This window comes from Leptosomus discolor, chromosome Z, assembly GCF_034619465.1.
Source record: "Leptosomus discolor isolate bLepDis1 chromosome Z, bLepDis1.hap2, whole genome shotgun sequence".
NCBI classification, from domain to species: domain Eukaryota; kingdom Metazoa; phylum Chordata; class Aves; order Leptosomiformes; family Leptosomidae; genus Leptosomus; species Leptosomus discolor.
This window is the reverse complement of record NC_141419.1, coordinates 42,604,333-42,629,963: the sequence shown is the minus strand read 5'-3', so window position 1 is coordinate 42,629,963 and position 25,631 is coordinate 42,604,333. Positions and strand designations below refer to the sequence as shown.

Here is a 25,631-nt window from a genome sequence, read left to right as displayed (position 1 = left end):
CAAGCATAAGCAAGAACCTTTCTGCACACCACTCCTTGGTATTAACCTCATGTGCTGTCACTACTAGAAGCAGACACTGGAAAAATACGCTGTGATTTCAGAAAGTGCAGTTACTCAGAAGAGACTCAGTTGGAAAGTAAAAATCACTGAACAGAATTAGTTCTGTTCTAGCTCAAACCATAGCATAGAAGTAAATAGGTATGGCAATGTTATTTGTGAGTTCTGCAGATTTTCTAAAATCATTCTATGTTTAAACACTGCCACAGACTGTATCAAAGGAAACTTTCCATTCCTCTGAAGAGTGGGCTTTAGTGTGTTCTGAAAGACAGAGCTCTGAGGTAAGAGAAAGCTAGGATCTAGTAATGGTCAGTCATGGCTCCTGCAGTGAGGCCACTTAAAAAAAGCAACACTGAGTTTTCTGATATAGGGATGAAATAACAACACTTATTAAAGAGAGTTAGGGTTTGTGTTTCCCTCTGTTTGAAAGCAGCCGGAGCCACATTTTTATAACTGTTTGCCGTGGTTTGAGCCTACCCATCTGGCAGCAAAAGCACCACGCCGCTACTCGCTCACACCTGCTCAGTCCCCTGGGGGATGGGGAGGAGAAAATGCAACCAAAAGGGCTTGAGGGTTGAGACAAAGGACAGGGAGGGCTCACTCACCAGTTATGGTCATCGGCGACAGACAGACTCAACTTGGGGATAACAACACACATTTAATACAAACAACCACCACCATCAAGGAGAACGAGAGATACAACCAAGTCTTAAATATAACACAGCTTCCTGCCTCTCCCCCTCTCCGGTCTCCCCAGGCTCAGCTCTGCTCCCTCTTCCCCCCCAGCAGCGCAGGGGGCAGGGAATGGGGGTCACAGTCCGTCCGGCACAAGGTGTCCCCGCTGCTCCTTCCCCCTCAGGGAGAGGGGCCCTCGCAGCCCTCCCCTGCCCCACCGCGGGGTCCCTCTCCCGGCAGACAGCCCTCCAGGAACTGCCCCAACGCGAGTCCTTCCCGCGGGGCCGCAGCTCCCCAGAACCCCCTAGCGCGGGTCGCTCCCGGGGCTGCCGCCCTCCCACCGACGGGCGGCTCCGGCGCGGCCGCAGCCGCGCTCTGCTCCGGGCCCGGTCCCTGCTCCTCCGGCCCGGGGCCCTCCGCGGGCTGCAGGGCGACCTCTGGGCCACCGCTGGGCTCCAGGGGCTGCAGGGGCTCAGCCGCCACCCCACCACGGGCCGCAGGGGAACCTCTGCAGCGGCACAGCTCCCCCTCCCCTGCCTCACTGACCCGGGTGTCCGCAGGGCTCTCTCCTCATCCCCCTTCGCTCACCAACACAAACACACAAAACGAGACAGCAATCAAGCCCTTCTTTCGCTCTTAAACATAGTTATTTGCAGAGATGCCATTGGTCTGGCCTTGGCCAGAGGCGGGTCCGAAATTGGAGCCTGGGGGGATTCTCTCCCTTACAGAAGCCACCTCCGTAGCCCCCTCCCCTGCCACCAAAACCTCACCAGACACTGAAACACCACATAGTTGAGAGAATATATTGACTTTTTGTCATATTTTCTAGCATTCTTAGTTAAATCAGTTCCTTAAAGTAAAATTCAGATTTTTACATTCCAGAATTTAGATTTGCCCTTTTCAGTTCAGGTGTAGTGACCACGCTGGATGATTTAATGAGGACAGATCCACTTCGACCAATTCAGTCACAGTAACAATAAAACCAGGTGAAGTTCCTGGAAGAAGAAGCAGATGCCCCTTTGTAAAGATAGACTTCTCTGTGCTTTTGGAGAGTTAGGTCTCACCTACAAGGAGAAAGAAAAAAGTGTTTTTTTTCAAAATACATGTGCTGGTACTTTTTCTCTGGGAACTCAGTGATCAGTGCACTTAGAGTATCCACTGAAATAAATGTTTTCAGCATCCAAACCAGATCAGCAGCAAACAGTATGAGTTTGCACAGTCTTAGAAATCACAGAATCACAAGTCACTGAGTGGCTGAGGTTGGAAGGGATGCCTAGTCATCTGATTCAATGCCCCTGTCCAAACAGGGCCACCTAGAGTCAGTTGCCCAGGAGCAGGTCCAGATAGCTTTTGAACATCTCCAAGAGAATCCACGATCACCCTCACAGTGAAAAAGTGTTTCCTGATGTTCAGGAAGAACATACCATGTATCAGTTTGTGCTCACTGCCTTTTCTGTCACTGGACACCACTGGAAAGAGCCTGTCTTTTTACACCCTCCCTTCGGGTATTTGTATACATTTATAAGATCCCCCCTAACATTCTGTTTGCCAGGCTAAACAGCTCCTGGTCTCCCAGCCTTTCCTCATAGAACAGGTGCTTCAGTGCTTTAGTTTTCTCTATGGCCCTTCATAGAATCATTAAGTTGGAAAAGACCTCTAAGTTCATCAAATTCAGCCATCAATCCAACACCACCATGCCCACTAAACCATGTCCCAAAGTGCCACATCTACATGTTTTTTGAACATGTCCAGGGATGGTAGGGATGGTGACTCCACCACTTCCCTGGGCAGCTTGTTCCAATTTTTGACCACTCTTTCAGTAAAGAATTTTTTCCTAATGTCTAATCTAGACCTTCCCTGCTGCAACTTGAGGCCATGTCCTCTTGTCCTGTTGTTAGTTACTTGGGAGAAGAGACCAACATCACCTCACTACAATGTCCTTTCAGGTACTTTTATTTGAGGTGCAGCCCCTCCAGTGCCGAGTAGAGAGGCATGATCACTTCCCTACTCCTGCTGACCACACTTCTTTCTGCTGTTGGCCTTCTTGGCCACCTGGGCAGACTGCCGGTTCATGTTCGTCCAGCTGTCGACCAGCACACCCAGATCCTTTTCCACCAGGCAGCTTTCCATCTGCTCATCCCCAAGCCTGTAGCGCTGCATGTGGTTGTTGTGACCCAAGTGCAGGACCCAGCACTTGGCCTTGTTAAACCTCATAGCGTTGGTCTCAGACCATCGATCCAGCCTGTCCAGATCCCTTTGCAGAGCCTTCCTACCCTCAAGCAGATCAACACTCCCACCCAATTTTGTGTCATCTGCAAACTTACTGAGGGAGCACTCAATCCTCTCATCCAGATCATTGGTAAAGACATTCAACAAGGCTGGACCCAATACTGAGCCCTGGGGAGCACCGCTTGTCACTAGCCATCAGCTGGATTGAACTCCATTCACCACAACTCTCTGTGTTGACCGTCCAGACAGTTTTTTACCCACAAAAAGTATTTTTTATACTCTTTGGACTCTCTACAGTATTTCCATCTTACTTTTGTAATGGAGAGCCCAGAATTGAACAAAATTCTCCAGGTGTGGCCTCACCTGTGCTGAATGGAGGTGAAGAACCTCAGCCTACTGGCAACACCTTAATCTAATGCAGCCCAGGATAAGAGCAGCCTTCTTTGTTTCAAGGGTATGTTGCAGGCTCATGTTCAACCTTGTGTTCAGCAGGACGCCCAAGCCCTCTTCTATCAAATTACTTTCCAGCTGGGTGGCCCCTGGCATATATGGCTGCCTGTGACTGTTTCTTCCCAGGTGCAGGTCTTTGCAATTCCCCTTGCTGAATTTCGTGAGATTCCTGTCAGCGCATTGTCTTGAGCCTGCCAAATTCCCTCTGGATAGCAGCATGACCCTCTGCAGTATCAACTACTCCTTCCAAAGTCTTGGTGCATATAGGCATCCAACATATTTGAAAATTCGTGGAATATTAGGGTTATATTCACACAGTGATCACTGTAGTGGCTGTAGCTAAAGAAGACCTGACTGAATCCCTTTTAAATTGTGTAGACCAGATATCTAGCTGAGCACAGCACCGTAATGCAGAGCTATTTAGAGAATTAACCACATCAGTACTGTTTTCTCAAAGATACCTGTACAGTCTTAGAAGCAGTCAAGCATTCTACTGTTAAGCAAAACCGGCAATGCCCAGATAAGCCCTCGTTAAAACTGGGATGTGTGTAAACTTGACAGCAGTTAGTGGATTGTGAATATAAGCTAAAATATTTTTAGTCTGGTAAATATTTTTAGTCTTTGAACACAACAAAATGTAAGCCCTGGGCTTTTGTCTATGAGCCTACAAGTTTTCCATATATCCTCCAATGTATTATCTTTTTATTTCTATATATATAAATTTAGAACTTGCTGATATCATGGAAAGGGAACATTCTAGTATCTTTTGAAAATGTTAAGGTGCCACTCCATGAAATACTTCTTTCTTTTACCTCCTGGGTATCAGACAGCTAGGGAAAAAACCAGGAATTAGAGATCCTGTCTTGTTTTCATGTCTTTTTTTCTTCAAGACATATCTTTCCATTGAAAAGCAGGGAAAGAAGACAGAACATATTATTTGTTCTCTCTGAAGTGTAGTAATTCCAGATTTAAAACTGTTACCAAAAATTCTGGTTCTATGTTTTTGAGACCTTTGGAAATTTCTCACCTGTTTTTGTGTGAAAAATGTCATTTCCAGCCTGCTCTAGCAGGTATGCATCCTAACTTCTAATGTCTCAGTGTGACACAGTACCACAAACTAGATGTTTCATTAGAAACTTTTTAAGGATGTTGCAATTGTAAGTGTGAATTGTAATTAAATTTTATAGGATGCTTAGCCTATTTAGAAGAGATCAGAGATCAAAATAAGAATTCTATTCAGAATACAAATGCTATAAAAATTTAAGGGAAATTTAAAGTGATCTAATCTGAAATTTTGGACTTGCTGATTTAGTTGTTATTTCATCTATTCAGCATCCAAAGATAGTTTTCATCAAGTTTTCCCATTTAAGATCAGCTTTATGTATTTTCTCGCAGTTTTTTATGCATGTTTCTTTGAATGATTTTATAGTCAGAATTGCAACAAACAAAAAGCGATCAATCACACATAGCACACAACTGAAGCACACCTGACATTTAAACAAAAAATTCATATAACATTTTACTAAAACAAGTTTGTTCAGCTTCATTTATTGTGAGCACAACAAAATATCAGGATTTGAAATGCCAATAGGTACATTATTAAATTTCCTGCACAATTTAATCTCTTCCACTTCTGCTATCTATAATCTCCACCAGGTATGTCCAGCAAGTACAAAATTTGATGATGGTCATATGAAATATTTTTTGGAACATGCAGTCCAAGTAGTAATTCTTAACTGAATGTATTTATGCCTACCTTATATTTAATCAGCCTGGATAGCATCTGCAAACGATGTCATTAAAGAAGTCACCTGTTAATACATTTATGTGATCATTATGAAGAAATCTGTAGCCATTTTAATTAGTAAATTTATTTTTCTTAGGCAATATTCTCTGCCAAAGCAGGGATAACAATCTGGGCTAATCAGTGTGAACTTGCAGCATTTCAGTAAATAGTCTCTTTTCACCCTGCTGTATGAACAAATAACTGAGACCAGCTTTTAAGCATACCCCAACATCCCTAGCAAAAGTCTGGAAATATTAATTCATGGCTACAATATAAAGCTAAGACATGCTGTTGAAACAGCAGAAATATTCTGCTTTTTACAGTCTTAGTTGTTGGAAGCTTTTTAAAGTGTTGTCTGATAAATTATTTATAAACTGTTTCTAGGTTTTCTTCTTCCTGTGATGGCTTGCAAAAACAAACACTGATATTGTACATTGATGCCATTATGCAAGTCTGACTTTTCTAGAAACTGCTCGCACTGTTTTTTGGCCTGCTGTGCTGACAGTTGCATGGTAATGAATACAGTCAGTATGTTTATGATCTGAGAGACTGTCAGCATAACAGGGCTTATCTAACAGTGAGGTTTAATAAGCAGTGGCAGTTGTAAGTAAAGTTAAGACTAGGATAAATACCAGCTTCTTCATGGGGCCTGCTGCTGAAAACTAGGAAGTTCCAACAACAGCAAAAAGTGCATCTATAAGAAAATGTATAATTTAACAGTACTTGATTTCTTCTTATAACTTGTCTTTCATGCATTGCATCTATCACCCTTCTTCCTTCTCATTTGAGTTGATTTATCTTTATGCTTCATATCTTTTAGCTATTACCTGTTCTGTATATATATTCTATTGCTGTCCTTGCTTGGCAGCTCTTTAAGCTTAATCTGCAGTACTGTAACACTGAGGAAATATCCACTTTTATCATTTTGCTACAAACAATGCTGACTGGATGCACCACGCAGAGATATAATAGTCCTGGGAAACCTGCTCACCAGATACATCAACTTGCCTATGGGAGTGCCATTAACATGATTTCTGCTGTCTCTGAGTATATAAATTCTGAATCTTTTCCCTGTGACCTAACAGCTGTCTTTGGGCATTTCTGATTAACACCGCTATTCAAATGCTTAATGTTTGTCACAGGTATGAGTAGTAGTACTCTGTAGTACTCTTGGTAGCAGGATAAGACCACGTCTGCGTAGCTTTTTGTAACAGTTCTTATTCTATTACTGGTAGTTCCGTGATCTGAAATTGATCTTTACTTGGGAATATAAACTAGCTTGATTTTTAGGAAAATGGTATCTCCTTTTTCATGGACCATTTTAAAATTAAATATATATAAATGGGCTACTTAAGATAAATGATTCTAATATCATGGATGGCTGAGCTGGGGACTGTGAGTTCCCTTTTCCACTAATGGAAGCAAAAACCTGTGACAAACATTCAGCACCTGATAATGAAGTATTAAAATGAATAATTATTTATCCAGTAAATGCAGTAATATTTTTTTTTCTATTGTTGTTTAAATTCTTAGATTTGATGGTTATTTTTTCTCTACTTAACCTTTTGGAAACTTGTTTGGATGAGAAACACTGGGAGAAATAGGAGACAGGACTGAGCACTGATTTTCTCTAACCTGCCTTTTAGATGGGATGCCACTGAGCTGGTGGATTGGAAGAACCAATGAAACACAGACTTACTGGGGAGGTTCCTTGCCTTCTGTACAAAAATGTGCGTGTGGATTAGAGGGGAGCTGCATTGATTCCCAGCATTACTGCAACTGTGATGCGGACAGAGATGAATGGTGACTTTTTACTGTTGCTTATTCCCAATACTTTTTCCTGGAAAATAAATAAAAAGAAAATATACAGGCCTTAGCACATTTAGAACACCAAGGGTGTTGTAAATTTAAATTACTATAGTGTCACCTGCTTCTTTGACATGGAACACATTTTCTCACAAAATTATTACTTTATACATTAAGTGTTATTGCTAATTCTTTCACTCTGAATTCTGGGAAGCATTTTAATTTTTTATATATATTTTCTATTTTTGTAGTATGTTGCATGTTATACATTAAGACATTAGCTCTGGTCTTTAGTACAACTTCAGTTATTAGTTTTACAATGCTGAAAGTAATTAAAGCTCAAATAAAAGGTTCTGAAAAAAAGTCAGTTAATTTTTAAAACAATTTTTAACTACACTTTAGACATCACCTTTTTTTTTGCCATCTACAACTTAGATAATTAAAATTGGATTAAAATACGAAGCACTCGTATGAAATTTTATTCTAAGGGGACTGCAGGATTTCTAAAATGTAGATTTTTCACTTGTACTTGAAATTCTCTGATGTTATGTATGATCCCATTCAAATAAGTATCGAAAGAGATGAGTTCCTGTTACAACATCAAACCTGAACCTGACTTTTCGCTTAAAAGATAGAACTTTCTCAACAATAGCTCCAGTGCAATATAGGACTTTATAAAGCAGACAGAGACTTTTCAAATTAAAGTTTTCTTCTGAAGAAACTTTTAAGCATTTAAACTTGTAAAGCATATTTAACTGACATAAATCCCATTCAGTGAGTAGGTTAATATATGCATATTAATATATGTACCAACTTCTTTTTTTTTTTTTTTTTTTTAAACAGAAAAAAGTAAACAGGAACAGGCTGCCCAGAAAGGTTGCGGAGTCTTTTTCTCTAGAGATATTCAAAAACCCTCCTGTATGTGATCCTGTGTAACCTGCTGTAGGTGAAAATGCTTTAGCAGAGGGGTTGGACTAGATGATCTCCAGAGGTCTCTTCCAACCCCTAACATTCTGTGTTTCTGTAAGGAAGGTACTTAGGAACACCTTCACGTGTACAAAATGAAGCAATACATTATTTGTTCCTCAAGGTACATATCCACCCTTCCTTTAAAGGAACAACTAGTGAAATTGGCTGGAAAATGCTTATTCTCTCATCATGAGCAGGGAACTCAGCAGACACAGAAATTAAAATACAACAAAGGGTTAGTCAAAGGACAATTCTTCACAAGCTTCCAAAGTTTCTGTAGGGAAAGAATTTGCATCTGCAGTAAAACTCACAGAAGTGATATCTGCTCTGCTCATTCCAATAAAAAGCTTAAACAAATACACAGAACACTAGGAATTTCCCTATTATTGCACTATACAAAAATAGAAACAATTTTTGATTCTCAACAGCAAAATAAATGTTAAAAGAGGAATGCATTTTGAGACAGGATTTTGAGTACTTGCTAGTATGTGTAGAGATTCTTGCTTAGTTTTGTAATTCATTTAATCCATGCTCACATACATAGGTTAATTTATAATGGCAACATACTTGTAAATAAAAAAAGAGGAGGAATCTCTTCACTATAACCACTTTGAGTAAATTGCATAAGTTCATAACTGTATTACACTGAAAATATAATTATTCTTGTTTTATATTTCTTTGTGTATCCGCTTTTGACATGTTAATTTTCATTTTAAGTGGAGACTTATCCCAGTAACCCAAATTTTATGGACGCTATGTTTACGCTTATTTTGGTAGTTGTCTTTAATATCACATTTTGTTCCCTAGAGACTAGTGGTTTGAATCAGTTAACTCAATGCTGTTCATAGGGTGGAAAAAGTAGGTGGAAGCTGTGCTTGTTTGAGACACTTTTTGAGCACAGAAAAAGAGAGTACCACACAGTGCACTTTTGAAAATATGGGTTTGATATCTTATTTTCATAGTGAAATCTATCTTATTTCATAGATTGGACATAAATTTAGTCCTAAAATTCCTTGTTTGACGAATCAAAATGCTTAAGTCTCTAAAAGTCTAAAATAAAAAAGATTTTTTCTTTAAAAAAAATCTATTCCTAAAGTTCTACAAAAATGCAAATCTTTTCTGCAGAAGAGGTGAGCTAGTTTCTATACAGTTTCCCTTTGTTTGCAGCATAGTTTTACTGAAGCATACACTTTCAGTGTTTTGAAGATTTTTTCAGTTCTAAATTAGAAATCTGCAATAGCTCACCTCACCAAAAAGTAACGTTTTTTTAAAATGCTTGGCATTCCTCCCTTAAGAAAAACAGTTTCCTGAAAAAAAAAACCCAAACAAAAAACACCCCCAAAAAAACCCAAACCCAACCCAAAACCAAACCAAGCCAAAATCCCCCTATTTTTGTTCACTGTGCTCCAAGAAAGATAAAAGAAATGGTATATAGGGAAAAGATGGTGATGTTAGTAAAGGGAGAGGTCAGGGGAGAAAAAATATCACTAATTTAATTCAGCACAAAGATAGACTCTCTTCCAGTTGTCTCAGTCCCAGTGCATGTTGTACTGAGAGAGGGGGTTGTTAAGCCCAACCACATTCGCAGAGAAACGTGGCTTGCTTCCTGAGATGTGTGTCTCATGTTTAATCTCTGTGCAGTGTGAGTTCCAGATTGCCTTCCCTCTCTGAGTTCATACTGTTGTCTCTGAGCTATTTGCTTCTCCTGTTAAAGGGAAAATTCACCTATAAATGGATTGAGTTGATAGATTGAATTTTCCAGAGTGGTCCTGAGTGTTTGAATATTTCCATGGGATTTTAGAATTTAATTCTTTCCTTTTCCCCAGAAATGTCTCAATAATAATGAAATGTTTATCAGAAACATTTAGGAGACGTGTGGCTTTCATTTTACCTTTTCAGGACTAATGATACAGGATTCCTTTCCTACAAGGAGCATCTACCAGTAACTGAAATTGTGATCACAGATACTGCCAGACCAAATTCTGAAGCAGCTTACAAACTGGGGCCTTTGCTTTGCCGTGGTGACAGTAAGTAACTACTGCAGAGTTTTGCTAAGCAGCAATGGTTTTTGACTGTAATAAATTTTAAATATTGCTTGCTAAACAGCATGAGATACACTTTTTAAAAATTTCATCTGGTTCTTTTAGTAATTAGAAAGGAAAAAGACAAAATGCCATGGTCCAGTGCAACACAGGGTAGAATTGTAAAGATTTTTTTTTGATGATACACATCAATAGTGAAGACAGAAACAGTTAGTATAGTTTTCCAACAGATAACCTGAGTACAAAATGCAGTATTTTTATGCAATTTGAATAAAGTTATGAATAAAGCATTAAATGAAGCATAATTCATAACTGGTTACGATATCTTGCGAAAAAAATAGCCATCACTAGATATGCATGCCTCCATCACCAAACCTTATGCATATTAACTCCTCTGAGTATTTGTGCAATTGGGAAAACTATACTATGGGAGATTTATCCAGTATATGCAACAACTATGTGCAAAATTTCAAATCCACTAAGAATTTTAAATTTAGAATGTTATACGGTAGTTCAAAACATAAAGCTTGTACATCCTGAAGATGTATGTAGTAACCAGAAAAATATCACGTGTGAACAAATCATTTAAAGGTAATGGGACAACTGGAGTAAAACTGAGATCTTATTGAAGATTTGTGATGACACTTCTGATTTCATTAATTTCTATCTTCATTGACAAATAAACCAGATTTAGTTTATGTTTAACAGTAAACTATTGCACAAAATTGTATGGCTGCTGCTCTTTGTAATCAACAGTCAGGAGAAGTAATGCTATAGATCATCCTAAAGATCTCAACTGAATCACTGAATGGGCGGGATTTTGTCTACAGTTGAGTAAGGGATTAAAATATTTAATAAGCTTAATTTCTTTAATCAAATGCTACCCCTTGAACTTGACTATTTTTTGGCATAATTACAAATTAATATTTTTATTCATTTTGTGATTTTCTTCCTTCATCATATGATGTTGTGTTTGTTTTTCAAATTTATTCAGCCTTTATGAATAAGAGGATATGAATGCTGGTAAAGAAGTACTGATCTATACTTTTAGGCTCACTCAGGAGACTTGTGTTGATAAATAAATATAAATGAACATGTATTTATTTTTATGTCATCTCTGCTTTCATTTGTATGACTTGTAAGGATAATTATGCCTGGAAGATTTTTTATCGGATGTGTGTTACAGCAGTACGTGCTAATATTCTTATGAAAATTTATATGAAAAGAAACTCTGTTGGGTGCTTCCTTTTCACTTGTTTGACATCAATTGTGAGATGATCATTTTTCTTACCTATCAAAGAGCTGTTAAATCATGCAGTTATGGTATAGAATTATGGGATAATTCAGAGTAGAAAGGACCTAAGAAGGTCTCCTGCTTGCAGCAGGATCAGCCATGAGGTTAGACCAGTTCTCTGAGGGCTTTGTCAAACTGGAGCTTGAAGCCCCCAAGGATGGAGCCCACACTGCTTCCCTGGGCACCCTGCCTCCTCTGCTTGGCTGTCCTCATTGAGAATTTCTTTTTACTTAGATCAACCCTGAAACTCTGTTGTTTCAAATTATACCCATTGTATTTGACATTCACACTTCCACCAATGCAAAAAGCCTGGCTCCATCTTCTTGATGATTTCCCCTTAGGTTTCGGGGGCCACTGCCAGGTCCCCCACAAAGCTGTCCCTCCTCCAGGCTGAACCAGCCCTGATAAGCATCAAGAAAAGTGCTCTAGGCTTGAACATACCTGTGGCCTCCCCAATACTTGCTTCTTTTATCAATATTTTTTCCTGTACTGGAGGGCCTAAAATTGGAGGCAGTATGTAGATTTTGTCTTACAAGTGTTGAGTAGAGCGGCATAACCACCTCCCTTAGTTGACTGGCCATGCTTATACAGCTTATGAGGCAGCAGGCCTCAGTTGTGTCCAGGGACAACGAAACCAGGCACATTGAAACCAAGGACAATGACAGCAGTGAAACAGAAGTATTTACAGCTTGTGCATTACTAATAAGTGGGGAGAATTTCAATTTCACTACTTGCCAAGTTCCCAGCTACTACTAATTGCATAACCTGACCCCAATTATCACAGATCTTAAAACATGGAAGCCAACTATCTTCCCAGGGTGAATCATTAAAACAAAGACAACTCCAACACCCATTGACCTCCGTGTCTTTATTTGCTGTTTTCTTAGTCTGAGTGATTGAATTGCTGCAAAATGATGCTAAATGATCACAGTATTTCTAGATGAAAGGACTCTAAAATATCATGAGGGCAAACATGAGAAGTGAGTATGAATGTCAAATAAATATTTTTGTAATGTTTGACTTAGAAAGAAGCAATTGGGGACTTAAATAATCTCAGTGAAAAGACCTTTCCAAATATAACCATTAATGGTAATAATACAGCAAAAACCTTGAAAAGGAATATTTGCTTTCATTGTTTAATAAGACCAGTAATAATGCAATTTTTCTCAGCCATTTACATCAGAAAGACAAAGACAGTAAGAGAAGCCATGCTTTTAGGCAGGTAGGAAATAAAATTTGAGAAAACAATACAGAATTTCTGAAGGAAAAATTAATGTAAAATCATAGAATTTTGATGTAAAAACAAAGTGCAAGGTGTGGAATAACGTATTAGTTGTATGGAAATATGTACTAAAATATATAAGTACGAAGTATCATGTAATATGTTATAAATTCTCTACCATAAATTTTATATCGTGTATCATATATATTACCTATATTATACCATTATCATACTATATTATTCTATATATTTATGCAATAATAATATATAATATAGGATATATAATATATAATACATGATATATAGAATTTTTAATATTGTATTAAATTATATTATCTTTTCTTATAGACAACATAATTATATATATTACAATATACATTCTACTCTATTCTATTATTTTAATCATTATTCTGGAAATGATTGAGTGTATGACTTACTGGAATTTTTTGCAATGGTCTTTATGTATCAGCAGTGGGGTTTATAATGAAAATATTTTTTTTAATTCCATTTTCCAGAAAATGTAAAAAGCCATGTGTTGTAGTAGTTTCTGAGTTACACATGTTAAAATTCACACTAGACAAAACTGATGAAGTAAGTCTAAACTCTCTTGTAAGATCAGCAATAACATATTAGTAGCACTTTGAAATTGCAGAAAGTAAGCAGACCACTGTTAAGACTCTCCTAATCTGATGTTGCAGACTCCTGTGAGGGTCTAATTAAATGCACTTTTAATGACATTTATTTTCTTCTGCACCTTTGGATAGGTGGAGAACACAAAAAAGTTCTAGTAACAAACACTTGTTTCTCAGAAGGGCTGTCAAACAAGGAAAAATAGATATTCTTGGTTTCACAAATGTGATTTGAGTACTCTTCAGAGAGATTATTGCTTATTTACACTTCTCTCACTCTCTAAAACCAAATTATACCATTCTACTTTGTAAGGGATATCATTTTATTAAGCATGTTTTTTGTTCTTTCTGATAGACATAAGTTCTTCAGAATAGCTCATTGGCATACCATATAAAAACGTGCAGGAGAATGTTTGCTTGTATTTGTGACACACTTAGTACGTCGCTAAATGATTCAAAACCAAAAGATGATAAATTCTTCTTGTGTCAATAATCTATTAATTTTAGGGCATCTACTTAGAGATAAAAATAATTATTTATGCCCACAGAAAAATAAAGTAGACCCATAAATTGTTCATTGAATTGAATTGTCATAAACCATGCACTCCCTTGACTAAGTTTCCAAGTTAGAGTTACTTCACTAGGTCCTTCTAAGAAGTCACATATCACAACTCAACTGCAGTCCAGCAGAAATTGACTATTCGTTGCACATTTTTTGTTTTCCCTCTTTTATGTAACATTGCATTACTGTAGTTGGTTTCTTTATGTTAAGTTTTATGGATTGTCTGTTTCAATGAAGTGTGTTATTTATAGAAAATCAAACTGTATTTGCTAGAACAAAACAGGAAACAATATAAGAAAAATAGTAGCAAAAGGAATACCAATATAGTTCTTTTTGTGTATAAAGTTGCATTCAGACATTAATGATCTCTCTCAGCATTTGTGATAGAGTTAGCTATCTATATGTCTAAGGTGCCGAAGTGCAATGAAAGTAATTATGTTCTGGAGGAATAAGTCCATTTAGAGAAATTAGGCCATAGGATTTGGTGACACTCAGCTGTGTATATATTAGTGGCACTCACGTGTTCCTGTCACCTTTAAAATATATTTCTGGTTCATTTCTATATTCTTTTTTTGCTGTACAATATATTTAAGAAATTGTATGCCAGCACTGCTGGTATCAGGTTGAAAATATCTAAATATAGTGGAAGTTAAAATTCAAATTAACCTATATCAACTGAATAGGTTAACAGGAAAGATTTTGAAGCATATGAGGACAAAAGAAACCTTTGGGCTATTAATAGATAGAAATACTCTGATTTTCATAAAAGAGAAAAAGGCATCTCCATTATTTTTGTCATTATTCAGGAAAAAGCCAGATGTTGATTAAATTCTAATAGAGTCAGCCAGTATGGGTAGACTTAAAAAACCACACCATTCGAGGTTGGTTTTGTTTTGTTTTGTATTCCTTGCTAGAACTGACTGGAAATACTTATTACTACGAAATTCCAATAGTTATAAGAAACCTAATGTGACAAAATTATGTGTAATAAATGGGTAATTATAATCTGTTAATATCAGACTCACTCTTGGCCCCCAAATAAAATTGATTATATAGATCTTAATTCAACAAAACTTAATATAAGGTTAGTACAATGCAAAGAAAATTTATCAATCAGCACTAGTTTATATAGAGTAAATTTGGCCACCCTTTTGAGGGACTTCAGTACTGATAAGGCAGTACTGGTGAGGTGAGATACTTGGAGTCTAGTGATGGAGTGTTGCATATTTGGTTGAATAAAAAAAAAAGGAAACGGACCCATTCAATTGCAAAATGATAGTATGAACAGGTAAATGCAAGCAGATCATTCATTCAATATAAGTCCCTGGTTTGACATTTAAACAAAAAAAAACCCACCTTGTGTGAGCTTTGGATACAATAATTTTAGAGACCAACTCTATTAACTAATCATATGTGATACGTTCATTAAAAGAGCACAGTAAATTTCTAAGTTCAGCCAAAAAAAAAAATCTGTTTCACCCATCTGCCGTAGCCTGAAAAATCAGGACACGACTTTTACTGTTAATAACAGAAGTATTTATATACTGAGTGTTCGCTTCTTCCTCTTATTTAGCTTTGCAATATTAATTTATTTTTGTCCTAACCTCGGTCTAATCAACATTATTTTGATACTTTTTACTGCTTCCTACATAATCAAGTAGTTTAATACAAGTCTATCTTGTTTTCAAGACTACAGTTTTACACTATATAAAAAGCACATAAGGTTAAAGGATTGCCTTAAACTCAAGAGATGCATTTTTTTAGTAAAAGCCTCTTAAGCTTAGTCTCTTTTCTTAACTCAAACAAAATCTGAGATGATATGATCAACTTAAATGGAGTTTCATAGAGTAAGAACTTTCTAATAATGTTCTTGAAAGCAGGAGAGAAAATCAGAAAAAGATCCAGTGGTCAGGATTTGAAGTTAGGCCAATGGGATGAGTGTGTGTGAATATATAAATATATATATAAATTGACAGTAAAAGCATTTGTGAATTGCCCATAAATGGACAATTTTAATTGAATCAATTGAATATTTTTCCTAGAATAAATTTTCTTTTTCAAACAAGGATTGTTTCAGGGAATTTGTATCATCTGTGGCATATCAGAGGTCTAACTAGGTGATGGCAGTTTTCCCTTCTGGTCTATTAATCTATGAAACTTATAATACATGGCCGGGTAACTGAGCTGAAAGTAGTGATACAGACAGGGCAGCTGAACTTCACAAAATCTCAGAGACAAAGAGTTGCCAGCTGGTCAGATCTCATAACATTAGGAGGATAGCTTTAGGAGAAGCAATTTGCACACTTCTTAGTAATTTTGGCCTCCTCTTTGCTGTGCTGGATGAAGGGAATTTTTTGCATGTAGCAAAACTCACAGAAATATTGGGCAAATATGGAAAGAACTAGATTTAACTAAAACCTGTAATAGGTAGTGATGATTTTCCTGCTTGGTTTTGCACAGGAACAAAGTGAAGCAACCCCCACTCCCATACTCACACAAAAAAAACCCAACCAACAATACCAAACACAAACAAGACAAACAAAGAAACAAACAAAACCATTAGGGTACAAATAATAGATGATCACATAATTTAAAGTTCAGTTTAAGAGGACAGATAGGGAGGAGCAGAACAAAGACAGCAGGCAAAGTCCTGATCAACTACTGGTAGTTTAACTAAGATCAGATAACCCAGTGGTGTAGATCAGACAGACTAATAGGATCTAGAGTTTACAATAAGCATGCTTTCTACAGTATTAATCTTCTACATTACTGCTGTGCACTTGTAATCTGATCACAGTGACATTCCAGTGAAATTCAAAGATATTGCCAATGTACCAGAGACCAGAATCTGGCTGTTAAAGAGAAGAGCACTCTTGTCTGGCAGGTCTCTCCGTACCTTTTAAGTGTTTCACAAAATCCTTCTAAGAGGGAGAATATGCAAAAGATGGAAGGCACATTAAATGTCATCCTCACAAAGACTACAGCTCCTTTGAGAACACAACTAGCACCTCCAGATTAATAGCAGTGTGCCTTAGCTATGTTGTTCTGTAAGAGATGGGTAGTATTTTATGTGTCATGTCCATTAGAGATTAATTTTGTTTAGGGGAGAGGGAGAGCTAGTCAAAAAAAATATCTACAGAAAACATTATTCAGCAACATAAGATCTTTATTTTCTCTGCCTGCAATTTGCAATTGCACAATCGTTTTGAGAGTTATCTTTGCAAAATAGCTGATTTATCTGTCTTGTTCTCAATTGTTGCTTTTTGACTTTACAGTTTCAAGTTGGTAAGACTAGTTGATATATGCCAAAAACTAAAGTAATTTTTGCAATATAAATATGTTGCTTTTTTTTTATTTATAACAAACAGGATCTTCTTTTTTCTTCATAGGAAGACTGCAGTCTTACTACTTAGATAAAATGCTTAATATTATTGATTTCCTAACTACATGCTGTTTGGAGGTTCCAGAAAAATAAATAGGAGACTGTAAGCCAGATACTGTAAAGTGAAGAATTTTTTTTTTCCCACTCTGGTTTACAACAGCATAACATACTTTGTAATACACTTTTGCTAGATCTATATTTAACTCGCTTTATGAATACAGTAGCTTAACATTCATGAATCACAGAATTTTCAGACGTGAGAAGAACAGCTATATAAGAGAAGACAGGAAATTAAGAGAGGAAGAATAAACATTCCTATCCCTGCCCTCCCCCAAGGACTACATTCTGATTTACAAAGATCATTCAAATATTTCATTGAAGCTAATTGTATTGTTACTCTACTAGACTGTTACGGCTGCTATTGTCTCTCTTCTAATTACTAGCAGTGTTTTACCAATTTTGTATAAATCACTACTATTAAACTTCCCATTGTGTTTGAATTACTGGTAACAACTAGCCCATTGTTTTTTAAATAGCTGTTATATACTTGAGTCATAACTGTGGTGAAGTTTGCTCTGTGGGAGCCATGACCTGGCACAGTTGAGTAACACAGGTTTAAAATTGATGCCAATATGTAAGGCCGCTGCCTTCAGCTGACAGCACTTTGCACAGGACAATAACTCTGAGGAGCCCATCAGGCAGCACAGGAGAGTGAGGTGCAAAGCTATGCTTTCCTCTCCCAGCCTGAGCCATCTGTTCACAGCTCTGCCGTACCAAGCAAAAGTTGTCCTGATGGCTGCTGTAACTTGTGATGGCTGTCAGTAGTCCCAAGTGTCGAGTCTCGCAGCAAGCAATTGCCAGAATACGTATGAATATCCTGCCATGCTGCTTTTCCAGGTGCGGGGTTTGCACCCTGATTAAAACTGTGCTAAAAAGTCAGGAGGAATGAGTGAATAGCCTTTGATTTTACTTCACTGGGTGTGGGCCAGGCCTCTGTGTACACTGCGTCATAGGGTTTGATTTTGCAGAGAAGTCAGAAATCTGCAATTATATTTTTTTTCTCCTTTGCCCTGCGCGCCCCCCCCCCCCCCCCCCCCCGTGAATGCCTGGAGCAAAAAACATAGTTTTGCATAGTTTTTAGACCCAGATCACAGCATTATTAGGAGAATGTGCAATGACCTTGTTCAATTAGATAGGAAGGTATTGAATGCCTCACTTGATTTAGAAAGCAATATAGCTTAATAAAGAACTGCAGATATATCTGTAAGAATTCAGCAATAATAACAAGGTACTTCTAGTTGAATACCATAAATGAAGACTATGTTCTTATTAGAAAAGAGTGTTATTAGAGATTTTACATAAGCTTTTTAATAATCAAGAATAAAATATAACAAATTATGATTAAATGCCATCTTAAAGAAAAATCAAACCCGGAAAATATCTATGTTTGATCTGGTAATCTTTTTTGGATGTGCATATGAATTTCTGCAGTCAACCGAAGACGAAGATTCCTTCATAATTTTTTTTTTTTTAATCCCTTCCACAGTAATTACTAGGAGCTGTATCCTACCTTCTTTGTGATCTGTTAAAACTTCACTGGGCTACAAAACTAGCAAGAGACTTTTTCTTGTTATGTGAGAAATATACATAACAACTGTCATAGCTACAGTTTATACTAGCTAATGTAGGCATAGTACTTCATTCAAAGCTGCTGTGTTTGTTTACTTCATAAAAGGATGTATCAAGCCCTAACTAGACTGTCTAGCTAAGATGCCAGGCATTTTATTTCCTGTTAACTGGTTTTTGGTTGTCTGAACTGAGCACCTTAATTATTCTTACTAATTTATTTTTCTGTGTTTCCAAGAACCCCTACGTTTTGTTTTATAGACTAAGCAGGAGGCTTCTGTGGAAGTTAGCCTCTGTGAACATTGCAACCCCTTCCCAGACCTGGGCATTTTCCTTCTTTAATTGGTTATAAAACTTATACTGGCAATATTAGATAACACTGTATCTGTCACTTAATCTTTCATTTTAACAACCAGGAACATTTTGGAATTCAGCATCCTTCAACACAGAGACATCCTACCTGCATTTTCCCACCTTCCATGGAGAGCTCAGCGCAGATGTCTCGTTTTTCTTTAAAACTACTGCTTCCTCAGGGGTGTTTTTAGAAAACCTGGGAATACAAGACTTCATAAGGATAGAGTTATACTGTAAGTAACATGACTGACAGGATGTTGTTGTATTATTATTATTATTATTACAGCTTTCAGTTGAAAGCTAAAACCCTAGTATAATAGATATAATAGTTATAATATAATGTAATGTAATATAATAATATATAATAATATATAATAATATATAATATATACATTAGAATTCACTTAAAGGGGAAATATTTTAGAACTATTCTCTAGCTTTATTACTGTTACTACTGTAACTGGAGCTTTATCTTTCCCCCAAAAATCCCAGCACTGAGATACAAATATCCATTCAATGATAATTTCTGCCCCAGAGGGTTCTTATTCTAAGAGCACAGCAATCAGCCCCTGACTGCTGAGAATGTTCCTCCTTCCCTTGCTTGCTGCATCCCTGACACAAAATTCTCTTCCTCCAAATTTTAAGGCCAGATATTACATGTGACTGCCGGGAGATTCACTCAGTCACAATATGTGACTCAAACGTTCTGTGGCGCAGCATCCTAGCTGAGTCACATTTTATCTTTTTTTTATTTTTTATTTTTTAAATTTTATTTTCTTTGTTCCTACGCAAATCTTTAGACTGTTACACATGAATAAAATTTTGTTGCACAAGAGAAAACTAAATCTCTCACTAAATTCTAAGACGATTAACATAGAATGAAAGCTTTATCTTGGTTGACCTCATGTTTTAGTTTTGTATTGTTGATCATTAAAAGGGAGAATATTTGAAAGGATGAGGTATTGTTTAAAAAACTTTTGGATTCATTTGAAATGGCACATCAGTTAAAAAGTCTTATACATGACAGGTGCCTCTGAGAGTTCATTAGAACTCTTTTTACCTTGGGATTAGACAGGTCCTCATTTTTTTTTACAAATCCATTGTGTTATCACACTTAAGTATTTTCAAGTGAAGAGTACAAATAAATATATATACACAAAATATATATCATATAATGGAAAATATTACTGCAAAAATGTTAATGCATCTTTATTAAAAAGTAAAATATTCTGCTTGCTTGTTTTTTTGACAATGTTAGTGTCTTAGGTTATTAAAATAAACAGGAAAAACCTACTGTGTTCTTCTGTTGACAGTTTAATTACAGAATATTGTGTAAAGCTTTATCAATTTGTTTTGCGTTATCTCAAATTGTAGTGCTGTATTTGAAAGATACCCTGTTTTCAACAGTGTTTTTGCCATGTTTATCAAGAGTATGAACTGTCCTCTGTTAAAATTCTGTGAACAGGTGAAAACACAGTAACCTTATAACCCCGGTGTCATGCAATACAGAAAATGTACTGGGTGAGCAACTTCAGCAGAGAATCCCTGAAGCAATGATGATATTTTTGCGTTATAAATAATTTTCCATTTTCAAAATAAACAGTTAAATCATAGAAACATCAAATGAATGCTTCTGAGAACTAAATTTATTCTGACAGTTGTCAGAAAACCGTAACTCTTTCTTGAGAATAAGAATATGCAGACAAACTCATGTCATTTGTCCCATTCATTCATAAGCATCCAAAGTACTGTATACTTGTGGTTTTTATATGACTTGTGACTAGTGAGGCATGAGAGAAAGTGAAAGGCTGAATTGATCTGTATTTTTAGCATTTTAAAAACCAAAGTTTATCTCATTATTTTGTAGCATGTAAGAGATATGTCTTCACTTCCACAAACATCGTAATTCATTGAATAGACAGACCTGTTCTTTTTGTATGTCGTAGGTAGACTGTTTGTAGTGGAGCCAGAATTGTGTTTGCACTGAGGATACTATCAGTCAGAAATGAGCAATACACATTTCCATCACAAATACCTTTTGCTCTGAAAAAAAAAAAAAAAAATTAATCACCTTGAATGTTTCATATTGTATACAATCATTCAGATTTCATCATCATATACTCTTTTATAATAGATGTGATTGTAAATCGCCAACCTATACTTGATAATCTAGTAATAGTTCTCCATAAATTAATGGCTTTTTGATTTATGTAATAATAAATAACTATAATGAACATGTCAGATGTCAGTGTTTAAGATGAGGACGTGTTAGAAATTATATAAAACTCATTGTGTCATTAACATTTTGCATTCCATACTTGTGAACACAATGATTTTTCTTAGCATTTTATTGATTGTTCTCAAGCTTTATATCTAATTCTTTTATTTATGACATAATAATCTTTAGACATTTAAGTCTAACTTTGCCAAAGCAAAAGTGTCAGATCAAGAATCTTTGTAGGAAATGTGGTTTAATGCTATTTGTTTGTTTTTACGAAGTTATAAACACTGCAGTGCATGTAGAAAGCGATTGCAAAAATGGAGGTGTGCATCCTAACGGTATTTTAAAACACAGAGGAAGTGAATTGTCTTGAAGAAGATACTTGATCCTTTTTTATTTTTTTATAGAATTATAAAACTCTTAAATCTTTGAATTTTTGTCTGACTTCCTGTAATCTTCTGCAGAACTAGTGGTTGAAGGCAACATGGCTAATTCAACAGTGAATAGTACTATATTGTACTCTGCTATATGACTGCAGGTTACATTATCTAGATGAAAGTCTAACTATTTTTTACTATCTAAGTGCTTACTGAAGGATTATATCCTATTTAAAACCAATGAGTTAAACAGAAATTTAAAATAGGGTTGGGAACCCTACAGTGTATTAGTTTGGAGGGTCTTCTGCAGTTGCTTTGGAAATAGTTCTGAAGAGTCCCATATGCAGCTGCTGTTGGCCTTTGTCTGCCCAAATTCGCAACTTACTGTCCAGGATCACTGGAATTCATTTGTTTCCTTTATGGAAAGTGCTTGGGTTTAGTATTCTGTAGCATATTATTTCATAATCACTTTCTGCTTCCGCATGTGATGCTTGACTTCAAGACTCTGAATGATTCTCCATGACTGTACTTTCTGTTAGTCATGTTAACCATGGCTAGCCACTGACCACTCTCCGTGATTACCATCAACTGCATCTTCCACTCCACTTTGCCAGTTTATAACTGGGCTCTGCCTATGTTTGAACACACTAGGTCAACAAGAGTCCATGCAATGTTTGGAAAATTTTTGGTAATACCAAGGTAGGTAGGGCCCACAAAGTGTTTTTGCACTGGAAGAGAACTCCTGGATATACCCTCTCTTGCTGCCCAGGAAACGACTAAAGTGGTCTTTGCCTCTGTCATTTGATGAATTTTAGAATTCAGTCATCATCTTTCCATGTCCTGTTGCATACCTTCCACAGGTGGTTTGACCACTGTGCTTATAAATGCCAAATTTCTTTCAAATTTGCAGTGTAGTTTGCTTTAGCAGAAACATTTAAAATATTATAGAATGTTAACTGATCATGGTTTTCACTTTTTCTGACATATTGTGGTCAGTCTTCAGACACTCCAATAGATGACCCTATGATCATCCTGGCTATCCAGGACTTCATTTCTTGAACTTCCGGGATTGGTTCCCTTTTTTCAAGATTATACGGCTTTTTTAGTGGTACTAACATAATTCATTATTTCATTGGTTATTTCAAAATCTTTATTATGTGTTTTCTTGCCTTTCAAAATCTAAACTGCAACATTATTTATCAGACCTGTCATTCTGATATGCTATTTAATAGGCACATACAGTGAGTTCAAAGCAAAATTTGTGTTTTCAGGCTTCATTCCAGCAGTATCTAGAGGATTACAAAGACCTCCTTACAGAAGGTAACATTCAGCAGAAATTCTCTTTACCTGATCACATGGAGTTTCTGTTGCTTTTGTTCTCCTACTGTGTGGTTATTTGGGGTTTTTTTACCCCTCAGTAAGGGAAGACTGAACTCTCAAGTTTGTCCAGGTGAAACAAATTTATCCTAAAATTTGTGTTACTGAGAAACTGGTTTTAGACATCAGTTATGTTTTATTACTGTATAAAACACTTGATTTTTAAGCAGAAGGCCTTCTTTTAAAAAATTATTGTACATTATTCCTTATTTTATTTGGAAAGTCAAATGCTTTGTATATTTGCCATTTTACTTTTGTCTCTCAAGTTTGTCTGTTATAGAAAAATACTTTATAAAAATCAGACTCAGGGCTTAAGGGATTGCAAGCAGATGGCATTACTCAGTCTAGAGGTTAGCCAAAGTGGATCTAAATGTTATAAAAAGTCTAAAGTATCTTTAAAAAGTGAAAAGAAAATAAAAATATTTCATTGATTTTTTTTTAATTTGGTAAATTCATCTCTGAAAATGTTGTTTGAAGCTGATTTCTTTCCCTTTACTAGTTCTAATTGTTTTCCTTTTCTCTCAGAGGCCGATGACACAAATGGGAACCTTTCTCTTGGTTTCATGGAATCTTCTCAGATCTCTAGTCCTTTATTTAAATCCATAATAATTCAAAATGCTAGTAATCTATCATTTAGGGATTACTTATTTTAATACATGATTTTCCTTGAATATGTAGAAGAAACAAGTTTCAGAGAGCATACTCATGATTTTCAGATCTTCAGTTTCTGGCATATTCCTCATCTTGTATTTTGACCTCCAAAGATTCAGTTGTGATTTTCTAGGTAAACTATAAAACCACGTAATGTGAAAATTGCTTAGGGAGTGACTCAGTTTAATTCACTGTATGCACAGTCTTTTAAATAACATCAAAATTTGCCTTCTGGTATTTGTAGAGCATGTGTGAATAAATGGCAAAAGCAAATAGACAGTAGATGATGTTGATTGTATTATAGTGGTGATAATTTAAATATAGTTAACAATGGTAATCAATCTCTGTAAGCAAAAGATTGTTTTTATCCGAACTGAAAAATAACTAAGCTAGCACTTTTCACAGTTTCTTGACTACCAGGCTCTCTAGGGGTCCACAAACAGTTTGATTTCCATGCTGTTGACAAATAATTGTTCTCGCTGTCAGTGAGTTTGAAGAACGAACTTTGGGGATACGCCTCCGGAAGTAAACTTTTCCCATTAAATAAGCAGTCTTATCCCATGAAATAGTATGCTAGAACATAAAGTAAATTGTTCTGCCACTTAATGATTTTGTGACCCAATTAACTATGAAATAATTTAAAAGTCTTTTATTACTGTCCTCTTTCTAGCTCCATCTGAAGTGATATTTTCATTTGATGTTGGAAACGGACCTAGTGAAGTTACAGTGCACTCACTCACTTCCTTAAATGACAACCAGTGGCATTATGTGAAGGCTGAACGAAACATCAAAGAGGCATCCTTACAAGTAGATCAGCTTCCTCAAATGTCTCACAGTGCTCCACCTGATGGGCATATTCGCTTGCAGCTCAACAGCCAGCTTTTTGTAGGTAGGCACTCATTTAACAGAATCTTTCCTAATTATCATAATGAAAATACAAAAACGGGGGATGGCAGCTGGGTCTTTTGAAACCAGTTTGTATGATGAGATGAGAGCCTTTGTGAAAAATCCATGGAGATATAGCTCTATTTTGAGATTACAAATTCAGTGCCTTACCTATAGTTACAGCTTGACAAGATTTCAACCAAAGTTTTCTTCTTTTGAGGTTTGTTTGAAGAACAACTACAAGATCTCAATTTGCACCATTTTTTGCGAGGATGTCATCTGCTGAAAGAAGATGTGTTACCTCTGTAATTTCAAGGAAATTTTGTCTCTCTTCATCCACAACTTCTCAGCTTGCCCAGAAATGTTGTGAATGCCCTGTCATTGGAAGTATTTAAGGTCAGGTTGGACAGGGCTTTGAGCAACTTGATCTAATGAAAGAAGTCCTTGCCCATGGCAGAGCGTTGGACTAGATGACCTTTAAAGGTTCCTTCCAACCCAAACCATTCTCTGATTCTATAAAGCTGTGAGCTACTCCTCTGCCCTTTTCTAACACATTTAAAGAAATCACAGAATCACAGAATGTCATGGGTTGGAAGGGACCTCAAAATATCATCTAGTCCAACCCCCCTGCCAGAGCAGGACCACCTAGAATAGATCACACGGGAACGCATCCAGGCGGGTTTCGAATGTCTCCAGAGAACGAGACTCCACAACCTCTCTGGGCAGCCTGTTCCAGTGCTCTGTCACCTTCACAGTGAAAGAGTTCTTCCATATGTTAATATGGAACCTCCTATGCTGTAGCTTGTATGCGTTGCCCCTTATCCTGTCATTGGACATCACTGAGAAGAGCCCAGCTCCATCCTCCTGACACTCACCCTTAATCAGACTATGTTTACTTAGTGTTGGAAAGAAGAGAAAGGGACTGTTCTTTGATTTCACACAACCAGGAGAAATCCAGATCTATGTTTGGTTCTGTCTAAACTGTGAAAGCTTCAAAGGAAGAAGTTTACCTGAATACTTTTGCCTTTGTACTTTAG

The 25,631-nt window shown here is 36.7% G+C and overlaps 1 protein-coding gene across 1 annotated transcript in view; it reads left to right on the top strand.

The window, feature by feature from the left end:
• The window catches only part of CNTNAP4 (contactin associated protein family member 4), a 239,362-nt gene that overhangs the window by 189,824 nt on the left and 23,907 nt on the right, over nucleotides 1-25,631 (top strand). The window contains exons 14-17 of the mRNA XM_086480489.1: nucleotides 6,844-7,000; nucleotides 9,872-9,999; nucleotides 19,146-19,316; nucleotides 24,380-24,598. Of these exons, the coding sequence (XP_086336615.1) occupies nucleotides 6,844-7,000; nucleotides 9,872-9,999; nucleotides 19,146-19,316; nucleotides 24,380-24,598 (675 nt within the window). The remainder of the gene's footprint in view (nucleotides 1-6,843; nucleotides 7,001-9,871; nucleotides 10,000-19,145; nucleotides 19,317-24,379; nucleotides 24,599-25,631) is intronic.